This window comes from Chiloscyllium plagiosum, unplaced genomic scaffold, assembly GCF_037043375.1.
Source record: "Chiloscyllium plagiosum isolate Xiang-an unplaced genomic scaffold, Cpla_swu_hap1 HiC_scaffold_43, whole genome shotgun sequence".
Lineage (NCBI taxonomy): Eukaryota > Metazoa > Chordata > Chondrichthyes > Orectolobiformes > Hemiscylliidae > Chiloscyllium > Chiloscyllium plagiosum.
Genome location: NW_028270181.1, coordinates 26,362,207 through 26,377,765, shown reverse-complemented (window position 1 = coordinate 26,377,765; position 15,559 = coordinate 26,362,207). Strand labels below are relative to the sequence as shown.

Below are 15,559 nucleotides of genomic sequence, written 5' to 3'. Positions count from 1 at the left end.
AAATTAGAGGTTAGTCATTAAGTTCAAAACTAAAGCACTATTATGCATTTTACAAGTGGACAGATCAAATGGTATCACCACCTGCTCTAGTTACACAGATTGCTAATACTAAGCAGAAATTTCCCTAATTGGCTGAATGACCGTGAAGAGGCAATAACTAGAGAAGGAAGGGGGACTAATTGGAAAGTCTATGACTGCTTGACTGGTTCTACAGCCTGCACTGATCATTCAGCAAAGGGAGGAGACACTATCTTGAGAAGGAAGATAAGGACAACCTTTCACATTACCTCATAATAAGGAATGCACAGCCAGCAAAGTTCTGGCTGGGGACACAAAATGGAACTCTCAGCCGAATCAGGAAAATGGCTTCCAGGCAAATAATGTTAACTTTACCCCGACAGGAACTCACATCCAGAAAAGATGCTGTAAACAGAGTCCTTGAATAGTTTGAAGGCAAAGGTAGATAGACTGTTGTTAAGTTGGTCATTGAAGGGTGTCAGGGTAGGCAGGTACACAGATTTGAGGTTACGATCAACCTTGACCTGATTGAATAGCACAGTAGGCTTGAGGGACTGAACAGGGTGAAAGTGAGGACTGCAGATGCTGGAGATCAGAGTCAAAATTAGAGTCGTGCTGGAAATGCAAAGCAGGTCAGGCAGCATCTGAGGAGCAGGAAAATCTGCAGGAAAATCCATGGTGTTCGAGGTGAGCTACTGGCATGGATTGAGGATTGGCTGGCTGACAGAAGGCAGAGAGTTGGGATAAGAGATTCCTTTTCGGAATGGCAGCCGGTGACAAGCGATGTCCCGCAGGGTTTGGTGTTGGGGCCGCAGCTGTTCGCGTTATATATTAACGATCTGGGTGAAGGGACTGGGGGCATTCTAGCGAAGTTTGCCGATGATACGAAGATAGGTGGACAGGCAGGTAGTACTGAGGAAGTGGGGAGGCTGCAGAAGGATCTTGACAGTTTGGGAGAGTGTCCAGGAAATGGCTGATGAAGTTCAATGTGAGCAAATGCGAGGTCTTGCACTTTGGAAAAAAGAATACAAGCATGGACTACTTTCTAAACGGTGAGAAAATTCGTAAAGCCAAAGTACAAAGAGATCTGGGAGTGCTAGTCGAGGATTCTCTAAAGGTAAACATGCAGGTTGAGTCCGTGATTAAGAAAGCGAAATGCAATGTTGCCATTTATCTCAAGAGGGTTGGAATATAAAAGCACCGTTGTGCTACTGAGACTTTATAAAGCTCTGGTTAAGCTCCATTTGGAGTACTGTGTCCAGTTTTGGTCCCCACACCTCAGGAGGGACATACTGGCACTGGAGCATGTCCAACAGAGATTCACACGGATGATCCCTGGAATGGTAGGTCTAACATACGAGGAATGGCTGAGGATCCTGGGATTGTACTCATTGAAGTTTAGAAGATTAAGGGGAGATCTAATAGAAACTTACAAGATAATACATGGCTTGGAAAGGGTGGACGCTAAGAAATTGTTTCCGTTAGGCGGGGAGACCCATGGGCACAGCCTTAAAATTAGAGGGGGTCAATTTAGAACAGAAATGCGGAGACATTTCTTCAACCAGAGAGTGGTGGGCCTGTGGAACTCATTGCAGCGGAGTGCAGTGGAGGCTGGGACGCTAAATGTCTTCAAGGCAGAGATTGATAAATTCTTGATGTCACAAGGAATTAAGGGTTACGGGGAGAATGCGGGTAAGTTGAAATGCCCATCAGCCATGATCAAATGGCAGAGTGGACTCGATGGGCCGAATGGCCTTACTTCTACTCCTATGTCTTATGGTCTTATGGTCTAAATCAATGTTTTGTGCAAAAGCCCTTCATCAGGAATGAGCTTTTCCAGCACCACTCTCTTGAGGGACTGAACAGCCTACTCTACCTGATGATTCACATGTTTGTATGAAATGCTTTCTTTTCACTGCTCATGTGGATTATGATCAATTGTTTTTTTTTCCTGTTACTAGAGGGATCTGGTTTGAATTGCTTTTGTCCTGAATCACAGTCAGTTGCACAAATTGGCCATTTCATCGGGATTGTATACATTTGTGAATTTTTGTGGATTATTGGTACTGTCTTCCCAGTTAAGTTATGACATTAACAAACTTGATGGGTTTTTGCCACAACTGAGAAGAGTTTATTTTTAAATTCCAGATTTTTATCGGATTCAAATTTCACCATTGGCCATGGTGAGGTTCAACCTATGGCTCCAGAATATAGCCTCAGGTTCGGGTTTACTTGTCTAGCGGGATTACCACTACACCTTGGCCTCCCCGAGGAGTGATTGCTGATTGGATTGTCCCATGTATTGGGATTGTTTTGGATTTAAGTAACTGGGTGATGTTCCAGAATTCTCTGGAGCTCAGCACTTGCCCCACCACTGTCCATGATGAGAGTACTCTGCAATGGTCTGGCAAAGGTCACACACACACACCTCTCTCTCCCACTCTCTCTCCCACACATACACATGCACTCTCTCTCTCTCTCACATCCACACACCCACCCACATATATACTTACACAGACATATACCCACCCACACCTACACATGCACTCTGTCTCCCACACACACACACCCACACCTACACATGCATGCTCTCTCTCCCACATGCACACCCACCCACATCTACACACACACTCTCTCTCACAAACACCTACACATTTACATGCACTCACCTATACACACACACAAACCTACTTATACACACAACCACCTACACCCATGTGCCTACACTCTCTCACACACACACACTCACTTATATCTTGTTGACATTCAGTTGAACACATCAATGCACTGTGCATCCTCCTGGAAGAGATGCTCTCCCTGGGTTTCCTGTCCTTGCAAATACAATCTCCCTACTACCTGTCAACTGAAAAAAAACCCCAAGCTGTTTGAAGTCATCCGTGCTACACCTCACCATGATGTCCCATTCATTCCAGCCATTGATGTCTGCTACCTCAGTGATCCACATGGAGTGACCCCCCCCCTCCCCTCCCCACCAAGGGAGATCCAGCAGCCTGGACCTAATGGATCCAGGAATGAGAAACACGGGAAGTCATTGCCTTCTTAATGCCAAGAACAAGCTCTGAAATGCCACAGTGAGAGTGATCCTTGCTAAACAGGTTCAGCACGAGCCAGGGTCTCTATACAAGCACCAGCTATCATGGCTCCTCAGTACAAAGCCCGAAAACACTTGTGGAAAGACACAGCCAGTGCTGTACATTGCCAAGGAGTGTCCTCACCACAGACTCATCACCGTCACCTCTGCAAAGGAGGAGGCTATTGCACTGCTTCTTCCCATTGGCTGAATAAATAAATGGTCTGGATCCACAAACTCAAACAAACTGGTTATGTTTTGAGATAATATGAAACTAGAAGGAGGTGGACGATCCTGTGAAGGAAAAGCAAATTAAGAAGAGTGTACATGTGGTCAGAAAACTAGATATAAGGCACCATGTGTGGAATACTGACTTTAGGGGGTGAAATTGGGCTTTGCTTGAATAATAAGAATGTATTTGAAAGACTCCCCAGAGTCATGGAGACTAACTGTCTCCAAGAACAGAATGCAGCAATCACTCAAAGCCAACACAATGGCAAACCATAGGCAAACAGTCAACTCAGCGCTGCCAGCATTCCCTGACGATCCTACAATCTCTAGGGCAACACTGGAGGAAAAAGCTAACTGTTTAAAAAGACTGCTTCTTGTTGAATCCTGTTAATTAATTGTTGAAATGCTGAAGGTGGGCTCCATCAGCTGTAACCCTGGGTCTAATCTATTTGAAGATATGTATTTTCTGGTGTATGTCTTTATTTCACAAGGTGTATAGTGTATAGGGATTAAGAGTCTGTTTCAGTACCAGGTGAAAGGTATGATGTGTAGCTCAGTGTTTGTGGATTCTCCTGGTTATGGACCAGACCAAACCCCACAAGGAGATAGCTAGACCCGAACTTTTTATTTTTTCGAAAGGCACATCTGTGTTCCAGATGGGATTTGATCGGTCCATTAATAGGCTTTAAGTAAAACCTATTTTATTCTTATGTCACAGTTAAAATACAAACAAAAATAGAATTGGCATATCATTAACTGTACTGAAATACTTAATAAAATAATATATTATTAAACCACTCCTCATCAACTGTTCCAATATAGAAGTATCCCTTAGATACACCCTTGGCAAAGGCAAATTCAGCAAAACAGACCTTCCTCACATGCTATCTCTGCTCCAGACCAGGGGAAAAAGGAACATCAAAAGAAACAATCCAGTGGCAGAAAGAGAATTCAAGTTTTTTTTGCTGCAGCTGAGAGAGCGCTGTATCTAGCAGCTTCAACTCCAAAACCCCGAGTTCAACAACTGAAAGCAAAACTAAAACCCTGGATCTGCTTGAGGCTGACTTTTCCCACTCCTACTTCTTTTGTCTCATTTTTAAAAAAACCTTAAGGAGCTCAAAGCCATTTTCCGACTGCTGAAGCAGATATACTGACACCACTGTGGCAGTGCCTCTCTGCCAGAGAAACAATACAGAACAAATCTCTCTTAAAGGCGCTGTACTGCCATGCCCTCAACCTGGAGACAGCAGAAACAGAGCGATCTGACCCTGTTATTGCTAACTGCAGGGTCATCTCTCACTGATAGCAACTAAACTGTTTCACTGTACAGGGAGCTCTCTCTACTTGGGGACAAGCTACAGTGCCTCCCCACAGATGTTAAAAATCACACAACACTAGGTTATAGTCCAACAAGTTTCAGAGCGCTGCTCATTCAAGCTAGTGCTGCCAAATAAAGCTGTTGGACTATAACCTGGTGTTGTGTGATTTTTAATGTCCGCCCCAGTCCAACACTGGCTCCTCCACATCATCTCCACAGATGCACAGAGAAGGTACTGTTAAAAGCAACCTTCTCCAGAAGTAGATTCTGATCCAATTCAGTCATATTCACAGGACCCAAGGATCGAACGGCACTGTTGGCATCTTAGTGAAGGGAGCTGTTTTGAGACCCCGGTTTGGTACAATAATGCAGCAATTAAACCAGGAGCTCCTCACTCCGAAACGAAGGGTGAGGAAATGCTTGTAACAGGGCAGAATGGCCTTTTGTCCTGTAGCTAACCAACATGACCTCAAAACCCAGGTTATCTAGCAACAGAATAATCCAAAAAGACAAAAAGAAATACTCTCTGCCAAACGTCAATGGCAACAGAAAATTCGTCATTAAATAATAATGAACAGGTGGCAAGGTAGGGAACTAAACGGAATTATATTCACAACAATAAAACTCCTTACTTTTCCCAGCAACATTCTGGTGTAATGGGGAGGGTAGCCGGAATTCTTTTGTACACTTTTCATTAAACCTACTGCAGGAGTTCCTTCTTAGAGTGATGAGTTGTTACAGTGCAGGAGGAACCCATTCAGCCCGTTGGTCTGTGCTGGCCCCTTGCAGAATGAAGTCTTGCTAAATTTCTATGAGCTGCTGACCCAAGAGTGAAGCTTCTTCTGAATGTTTCACCGTGATTGGTTGTGGCATTTAGATCCATCGTAAAAGGTAGTGGTTCTGAAGGGGTTAATGTTCATGTGACTTTGCCTCCATTTGCTGGTGCATATATACAGTCTGAGGGTGGAGACAAGGAGTTCAATTCCAGTTTTTAGAGGGAACAGATTTATCTTTAACAGGTCCTAGAAATGACTGACCAAATGTAGTTGTACTTACTGCTATATTCAATAAACCTGTTTGTTACTGTGAACATATCTCTCCTCCACAGTGGTGTACCCTCTATCACTAATCACTAGATAGACCCAAGGCAAAGAAAGATCAAAGGCATTGAACTGCCTTAAACAGCCCTTAGCCCTGGTACAGGTAGCATATACCTCAAGCTGCCAGCAGTGGTCATCTGGGACAATAACGCATCACCAAAACCAAACCGGCTGGTTTTGCACAGCATTTGGCTTTTAACCCAATCTCGTGCAGGTTTGGAGAGGAGAGATATGATGAGTATAGACACAGTTAAAGTAGAGCAGGCCCACTCCGAGTGACCATTCTCTGTATGTCCATTGGACCCACCCTGTTAACAGTCTGATTACAGCAGCAATTCGCAGCTCCAACATTGATCTGATTTAATTTATTTCTGTCACATGTACTGAGGTACAGTGAAAAGTGTAGCCTTACATGCTTTACAGGCAGATCACACTATACAAGTGCATTGGGGTAACAGAACGGAGTGCAGAAACAATGAAGCTTGTGTCAGCAGCAGCAACACTCCCGCCCCCTTCTTGTGTCTTTCATTTGCTGCCAGTGTCTGGACTCTGTATGGAGGCCCAGGCCAGTCTCTGAAACTTTCAGTTCCCATGACGATGTCTTCCTGATCCTGTTTCACCCCATCCCCCATGGATTTACATTGAATTCTTTGGACTTCTTCCTATTCCCGTTTCCAGAGTTTTCAGTTTGATGTTGTCTGCATCCTCTCCACCCAGCAACAGCATCAGTTCCTGCAAATGGACAGTGAACAACCAATCGAGCCAAAGCCTGAGTACCTCCTCTGGTCATAATCCTGAAGGTTTCCACCCACCCCAACAACCTTTTCTTCAGCTCTGAAACCTTCACAATTGATAAAGAAAAGTTTACTTTTTTTTTAAAAAGTGTCCCAGTGTCACATCTAAATCCAGAATGTGAAAGGCTAATTCCTGGAAACACCAAGATAAACCTGGAAGACACTTACTGTCTCAGCCATGACTCAGCTTGTAGGGTGCTCACCTCTAAAGTCGCAAGGTTTCCTGGTTCAAAATCCACTCCAGAGCACAGGAGAAAAAAAACAGTATAATACAGAGGGACTGTGGCCTGTGACCAGTGGAGTGCCACACAAATCAGTGCTGAGTCCACTATTTTTTGTCATTTATATAAATGATTTGGATGTGAGCATAAGAGATACAGTTAGTAAGTTTGCAGATGACACCAACATTGGAGGTGTAGTGGACAGCGAAGAAGGTTACCTTAGATTCCAACAAGATCTTGATCAGATGGGCCAATGGGCTGAGAAGTGGCAGATGTAGTGTAATTAAGATAAATGTGAGGTGCTACATTTTGGGAAAGCAAATCTTAGCAGGACTTATACACTTAATGGTAAGGTCCTAGGGAGTGTTGCTGAACAAAGAGACCTTGGAGTGCAGGTTCATAGCTCCTTGAAAGTGGAGTCGCAGGTAAATAGCATAGTGAAGAAGGCGTTTGGTATGCTTTCTTTTATCGGTCAGAGTATTGAGTACAGGAGTTGGGAGGTCATGTTGCAGCTGTTAGGCCACTAGTTAGGCCACTGGTTAGGCATTGGTTAGGCCACTGTTGGAATATTGCGTACAATTCTGTCTCCTTCCTATTGGAAAGATGTTGTGAAACTTGAAAGGGTTCAGAAAAGAATTACAGGGATGTTGCCAGGGTTGGAGGATTTGAGCTATAGGGCGAGGTTGAACAGGCTGGGGCTGTTTTCCCTGGAGCATCAGAGGCTGAGGGGTGACCTTATAGAGGTTTATACAATCATGAGGGGCATGGATAGGATAAATAGGCAAAGACATTTCCCTGGGGTGGGGGAGGCCAGAACTAGAGGGCATAGAGTTTAGGGTGAAAAGGGAAAGATATAAAAGAGACCTATGTGGCAATTGTTTCACGCAGAGGGTGGTACGTGTATGGAATGAGCTGCCAGAGGAAGTGGTGGAGGCTGGTACAATTGCAACATTTAAAAGGCATCTGGTTGGGTATATGAATAGGAAGGGTTTGGAGGAATATGGGCCAGATGTTGGCAGATGGGACTAGATTGGGTTGGGATATCTGGTTGGCATGGACGAGTTGGACCAAAGGATCTGCTTTTGTATTGTACATCTCTATGACTCTATGACTGCTGCACTGTCAGATGTGCCAGTTCATGGATGAGCTATTAAGCCAAGACTTCATCTTGCATTGTAAAAGACTGCATTGCCACCCTGGCTAATATTGCTCCATTGGTGAGATCGCATTTGGAGTACTGCATACAATTCTGCTCGTCCTACTTTGGGAACGATGTTATTAAACTGGAAAGGGTGCAAACAATATTTACAAAGATGTTTGAGGTTTAGGGATAGGTTGGGACTACATTTTACTGGAGCATAGGAGGCTGAAGGGTGACCTTATAGAGGTTTATAAAATCATGAGGGACATGAATAAGGTGAATGAGCTTCCAGAGGAAGTGGTAGATGCAGGTATAGTTACAAAATTTAAAAGACATTTGGATAGTGCACGAGTAGGAAAGGTTTAGAGGGATATGGGCCAAATGCAGGAAAATGAGACTAGTTCAGTTTAGGAAACCTGGTCAGCATTGAATGAGTTGGACTAAAGGACCTTTCTCCATGCTGTATGACTAAAAGATTGCTGTCTGTTGCAGTTAACTGTGTGAAAATTGGCTGCTGTGTTTCCCACATTATAATAGCAATTACACTTCAAAAAGTGAAGGCAAAATACTGCGGGTGCTGGAAAAAACCCAGCAGGTCTGGCAGCATCTGTGCTGGGAGAAACAGAGTTAATGTTTTGAGTCTGATATGACTCCGTTTCAGAACCCTTCTGTAAGTAGAATCACACTGGATTCGAAACAGTAACTCTGTGTCTCTCTTCACAGATGCTGCCAGGCCTGCTGAGTTTCTCCAGCATTCTCTGTGTTTGCTTCAGATTTCAAAATGTATTTAATTGGCTTTGCAACATCCAATGGATGAGGATGTCCCTGGTCAGGCCAGCATGTATTACCCAGAGGGCAGGTAAGAGCCAACCACATTGCTGTGGGTCTGGAGTTACATGTCAGGGCTAGGTAAGGATGGCACTTTCCTTCCCTAAAGGAAATTAGTGACCCAGATGGTATTTTTCCAGAACCAGTTCATGGTCATCATTAGACTCTTAATTCCAGATTTTTGTTGAATTCAATTTCCACCATCTGCCATGGCAGGATTCAAACCCAAGTTCCCAAAAGGTGATCTGGGTCCCTGGATTAATAGTTCAGCAATAATACCACTAGGCCATCACCTCCCCATGTTATCAAAATGCATGTCTTTCTACTTTTAGTGGGCACACTCCCCTTTCAATGCCCCCCTGTTCAATTAACAGAAATCTTGATTGAAAAACTAGTTAACAGGCTGTGCCTGAGCAAAGGTGCCTTGAACACACACACACACACGCACGCACATGCACACACACTGTCTCTCTCTTTCTCTCTCACACATACACACACTCTCTTTTTCTCTCTCTCACACACTCTCTCTCTTTCTCTCTCACACACATACACATACACACGCGCGCACGCACACACACGCATAAAGTGCTGATGAGTCTAGCAATCATCTTCTATTTCTCGATTAAAGTATAAATATAACTTACAATGAGTTCCAGTAACTTATTTCAAAACTGCAACATCTCCTTCCACCATTTCCCTGCTTTAAAGCAGTATCCTTTTCGCATTTTGGTTTACAATCCAAAAGTAAGTATAAACGAAAAATGTCTTTTTATGATGCGCCACATCTTTTCCCTGCAAAGAGAAGTGCTCTCTCACACTCTCTCAGTCACAAGCACCACTGTCTGTGATCCAGACTGGTGCCAGGACTGTGCTTCGTCCTCTATCCCCAGATTTTTCTGTGTGCCTAATTGCAGGTATTTATGAGTTTTAGGAAGAAGTTTAAAAGTTTATGTCATAAAATTATAAGTTAGCAATTCATAATTTTATCACGATTGGTTAGAAGTGATTTAGTTACAATAGATGATTATTTTCTTATGAACTGATAACCCTAGTGTGCATATTCTTTTAACTGGGATTGGACAGCGAAGTACAAATTGGTGATTTGATCAAATTCTTACATTTGTGATGACTCAGGAATAGTGGAACTTGGTTTCCTGTGAATGACAGAGGTTACAGTTTGTTGTACAGGGGAGCCCTGTGTGGGAAGGAACAAAGTCAAGATTAGAGTGGTGCTGGAAAAAGACAGCAGGTCAGTGTCCGAGGAGCAGGAAAATCGACTTTTCGGTCAAATGCCTTTCATCGGTTGAAGGGTTTTTGCCCGAAACGTCGATTTTCCTGCTCCTCAGACGCTGCCTGACCTGCTGTGTGTTTCCAGCACTACTCTAATCTTGACTCTAATCGCCAGCATCTGCAAGTGCCCACTTCCGCCTGGGGAGGGACAAACCTGATCTAATGCAAAAGGCTGCTTTCAGCTTGAGGTTTTCACAAAATCTCAACAGAACAGGGAGATGGTACAAGAATAAATGCTGATGGCATTGGGGCCAGTTATAGCACTCTGTCATCTGCAGCCTGGGTAATGCCAAGCACAGTCAGAGTGGCCATGGCTATATGCTGGTCCTGCCTCCTCTTACATGGTACAGGGACAACCTGCCAGCTATCAGCACTGCTGACTTCCCTGCTCTCATGTTGTTGGGAGCTGATATTCTGGAACATTCTTGGAATTGATTCAGCCGTGTCGAACCCCAGGTTAGGAGTCACTGGGGACCACTGCCTATACCCAGATCTACAGAAAGCTACCAAATTGCATTGCAGTGAATTATTACATTCCAAGATACACACCAACATCTCTAAATAGATTTTGGAAATGAGTGACTGCTCCCTCTCTCCCTGTCGCTTTTACAGGAATCACTGACCCTAATGAAGCAGACTCTTTATGTGACAGTCAGATTGCTGAGTCGCTGTAACAGGTACCGTGTAGACCCAGGAGGAGTAGTGGGCCATTCAGCCCATTGAATCTTCTCCACTCTTCATTGAAATCATAGTTGATCTGATAACCCTCAACTCTACCTTCCCGTTCTCTCCGCCAAACCCTTGATTACCTTACTAATTAAAAACCTGACTACCTCAGCCTTGAGTATACTTAATGGCCCATCCTCAACAGCCCTCTGCAATAAAGAATTTCACAGATTCACTACTTCCTCATCTCTGTCTTACACGTGAAGGAACCAGTGTTGGACTGGGGTGGACAAAGTTTAAAATCACACAACACCAGGTTATAGTCCAATAGGTTTATTTGGAAGCACTAGCTTTTAGAGCACTGCTCCTTCACACAGCTACCTGATGAAGGAGCAGCGCTCCGAAAGCTAGTTCTTCCAAATAAACCTATTAAGACTGTAACCTAGTGTTGTGTGACTTTTAACCCTGTCTTAAATGGGCAACCCCTTACTCTGAGATGATGTGCCCGGTCCTCGACTCTCCCATGGCGGTAACAACCTCTCCACATCTACTGTGCCAATTCCCTAAAGAATCTTTTATGTTTCAATATGTTGTTTCTCATTGTTCTAAATTCCAGTGAGTATGGGCCTGGCCTACTCAATCCTTAGGCTAAACATATGCACACCAATAGTTATATGCATATATTGATACATTTACGCAAGTGTATACATGCACATAGATACACACCTAGTAACATACATATACACAGTCATATACATACACATGGGTACATTCATACAGCATATAAATGCGCATGTACATGTATATACGTAACAGATTTACACACATGTAAAATTACTTGTATGCACACACAAGTTGACATGTATATGTATATATGAACAGACACACAGACATGTACATATGCATATGTACACAAATATATATGCACATACACAAACATACTACAGACACACACACAAGCACATGTATACACAAACACACATGTAGACATGCAAACACGTATATACAAACAGATATGGACACAGACATATACAGGTTCTATTCTAATGCACATTTCATTAACACAAATTCACTGTTACACAATTGACAAATTGAGGGGCACTGTTTCTACAACATGAACATTTAAAACACGTGTTGGCTGTAATATGATTACATCACCAACACTTTAAGCGCTGTTTCTAAAGCGCAATTTTTCTATAAGGCAGGATTGCACAAGAACATAGTCATCGCGTTATAGAAGAACTACCTGTATGCACCCACAAAAACATATACCCAATCACATATGCACACAGGTCTGACCCACACTCTAGCAGGACTCTCTGTGTAACAGTCATTGTCAGTGGCAGTGGCTGATTTCGACCCCAAGGAAGGCTAACACAGCACAGGTACAGTATCAAACCCTGCGACATTCCTAATCCCTGCAGTACACTCTCACACCAAGTAAATGGTCGGTGAGAGGAATGGTTAATGTTTTCACTATTTGCAATCAAGTTACCTGCATCCTGCCCTATCTCTGCCTCCATAACCTCCATAAGTGGCTCTGGGGGGGGTGTTCACGGACACGAAACTAAACTCACTGACAAGGAGCAGCAGCCAGCTAATCGAGGTGAAGGCTCTTTTACGGAACACAGCTTTTTCCTGCCAGAGTTCCTAACATAGCATATAGGGAATGCCACTAAGACTGGATAATATTGGTTCCTGTTTTATCACTTGCCTTCCGGGTGAGGGTTTTGAGGGTGCTCGCGTGTTGGTCACTGTGCTCTGGGTGCGCCTCTTGAATGAGTCAGAGCTGGTGGTTCGGACGTAGGAGAAAGGCTTGTTGGTTCCCTGAACCACTTCATAACCCCAGGCGTCCAGCTCAGTGTCAGCACGGCCCTCGATACGGTCAAAACCTTGGGGGTGCTGAGTCCCTCGATACCCGTCCGATTCTGCCACCTCTCTGAAGAAATCTTTGCCACCATTTCCCGGGTAATTCGCCGGACCCTTCTTCAACCAGACCTGCCTCAGACACATGAAAACGATGAGAGATCTGAAGGCCATTTTCTTCCCTCGGTTTAAAGAACTGATCCGTTCCATTCCTGCTCAAGGTGAGGGGGGGAGGTAGGAAAGGCAGAAAGGTTCCCGCAAACTGCCTCTATTTGTTTTGTTGCTCTGTGAAAATCTCAGACAAAGAGCAAGGAAGAGAAGGAAACCTTCCCAACACTCCCAGCCTACGTGGGAAATGTCAAAAGGCAAGGGACAATGCAGGCCCCCGTGTTCCTGTCAAGGTTTGAACTGGCACCAATTCTGTACAATGCAACATAAGGAAATAGCTCACTCGCCCAAATCCTAATTTTACCAAGGGACAGGAGCGAGGTTGAATGTTCTTATCAGCAGACTCAGAACAGGAAGAGGAAGCCTCCAATTGTGAGAAACAATAAATAAAAAGGTATATTTCTAAAATGTGTTGGGCGGGCAGATAACGTGTGTTAAACTAACTTTAAATATCTCCTTGATTCCAATAAACACTCAGATTAGTGTTTCTTTTGTTTCATTTATGGCCCTGCCATTCCCCCCCGCCCTACCCTCCCCCAATCCACCCCCACCAATGAAAATAAAACTGATCTCAGAATCTGGTTATCACTGGCAACAAGGCCACATTTAATTGTCCATTTTTATAGGCCCCGACCGGAGACAATGGGTCTGCTAAGTTTTGTACAGTGGTTATTACTCACTGACGCTGGGCCCCATCCCGACTGTGGGAATTGAACCCTGTTGGTTGTGAGACTGAAGTCACACGTGGTTCAGGCAGGGTCACCTGGCTGCCCAAAAGTAAAAGGGCACCAGTCAGTCAGCTGTTCCACCTGGCAGGCCATTACTTTATCACATTGACACAAAAACTGCCAGCTTCTTTATGGAAATGTCCCAAGGTTACATTTGTGCAAGGATTATTCCTCAATTTATCTCACTTTCTGTATCCATATTCCCAAAGGCCTGCAGGTATGATGGGTCAAATGGTCACCTTCCGCACCATAATAATTCAGTGATACTGTGAAAGGGCATTCACCTCCAATCAGCCTTTTGCATCTTATTTGTCAACACATACAACCCACACTATTGAGGATCTTAGACTGAGGAGCTTTAAAACTCTCTGACTGCCAGAGATAGTCAAGAAATATTTGACACTGAGTTGTCTAACCACCGGCTGAATGCTTTGCTAGGTTACTGAAGGCTGCAGCTACCCCGATTATCCCTTCTTACCATGAGCTATTGCAGGTAGTGTTTGAATGATTTGATCAATAACCATAGGATGCTTTGTTATCGCCTTTCTGTTTGACCAGAGAATAACTTGAAACTTTTTTCTTTATTTGTTTATGGATGTGGACATCACAAAATCAGCCAGCATTTATTGCCCAGCCCTAAATGCCCCTTGGAAAATGATGAAGCTCTAGAACACAGCTGGCCTGGTGGCTCAGTGGTTAGCACTGCTAACTCACTGCACTAGGGACCCGGGTTCAATTCTAGCCTTGGGTGACTGCCTTTGTGGAGTTTGCATGTTCTCTCCATCCCTGTATGGGGTTTCCTCCCATGATCCAAAGGTGTGCAGGGTAGGTGGATTGGCCATGTTAAATTGCCCCAGAGTGTGCAAGCTAGGTGGATTAGCCATTGTAAATGCAGGGTTGCAGCATTTAGGATGGGAGGGTCAGTGTAGACCTAATGGCCTCTATCTGCACTATAGGGATTCTATAACCAGAATAGATTTGATTTATTGTTGTCACATGTACCTCAGTACAGTGAAAAGTTTTGTTTTGCATGCAGTACATACAGATCATAGGGTGATTGATCAGAGCAAGGTACACAAAGTTACAGATGCACAGGAGGTGTACAAAAGCAAGATTAACATTAGATTTGAAATTTAAGAGGTTAGTTCAGCACTCTAATAACAGCGGGGAAGAAGCTGTATTTGAACCCGTTGGTGTGTGTGTTTAAGCTTCTGTATCTTCTGCCTGATGAGATGGGAGAGGTCTTTGATGATGTTGACTGCATTTCTGCGAAAACAAGAAGTGTATATGGAGTCCATGGATGGGAGGTTGGCTTCTGTGATGGTCTAGGCTATATTCACAACTTTCTGTAGTTTCTTACGGTCCAGAGCCGAGCAGTTGCTGTATAAAGCTGTGATGCAGATGGAATGCTTTCTGTCGTGCATCAGTAAATGTTGGTGAGGGTCCTGATGAATGTGCTGAATTTCCTTAGCCTCCTGAGGGAGCAGAAGTATTATTGTGCCTTCTTGACTGTTGTATCTACATGTGAGGTCCAGGACAGATTGTTGGTTATCGTCATTCCTAGGAACTTGACCTTCTCGACCCTCCCTACCTCGGCTCCATTGATGTAGCTCGAGGCGTGTCCTCCTCCTTTCTTCCTGAAGTCAATGAGCAGTTCTTTAGTTTTGCTGACATTGAGGGAGAGATTGTTATCTTTGTACCATCACACCAAGCACTTTATCTCCTTCCAGTATTCTGTCTTCTCATTGTTTGATATCCAGCTTACCACAGTGGTGTCGTTGGCGAACTTGTAGCTGGTGCTGATACAATATCTGGCCACACCGTCATGTACAGGGAGTACAGTAGTGGGCTGAGGATGCCTCCTTATGGGCACCGGTGGTGAGGATTTTATGGAGGATGTGCTGTTGTCTATCTTCACTGATTATTTTTTAGATTAGATTACTTACAGTGTGGAAACAGGCCCTTCGGCCCAACAAGTCCACACCGACCCTCCGAAGAGCAACCCCCCGAGACCCATTCCCCTACACCTAACACTACGGGCAATTTATTATGGCCAATTCACCTTACCTGCACATTTTTGGACTGTGGGAGGAAACCGG

The 15,559-nt window shown here is 44.1% G+C and overlaps 1 protein-coding gene across 3 annotated transcripts in view; it reads right to left on the bottom strand.

The window, feature by feature from the left end:
• The window catches only part of LOC122541762 (multimerin-2), a 47,296-nt gene extending 34,307 nt beyond the window's left edge, over window positions 1-12,989 (bottom strand). For all 3 annotated transcript variants that reach the window (XM_043678711.2, XM_043678712.2, XM_087982398.1), the window contains exon 1: window positions 12,413-12,989. In XM_043678711.2, coding sequence (XP_043534646.2) covers window positions 12,413-12,774 — 362 coding nt within the window. In that variant the 5' untranslated portion in view covers window positions 12,775-12,989. The remainder of the gene's footprint in view (window positions 1-12,412) is intronic.
• Window positions 12,990-15,559: the final 2,570 nt, after the last annotated feature.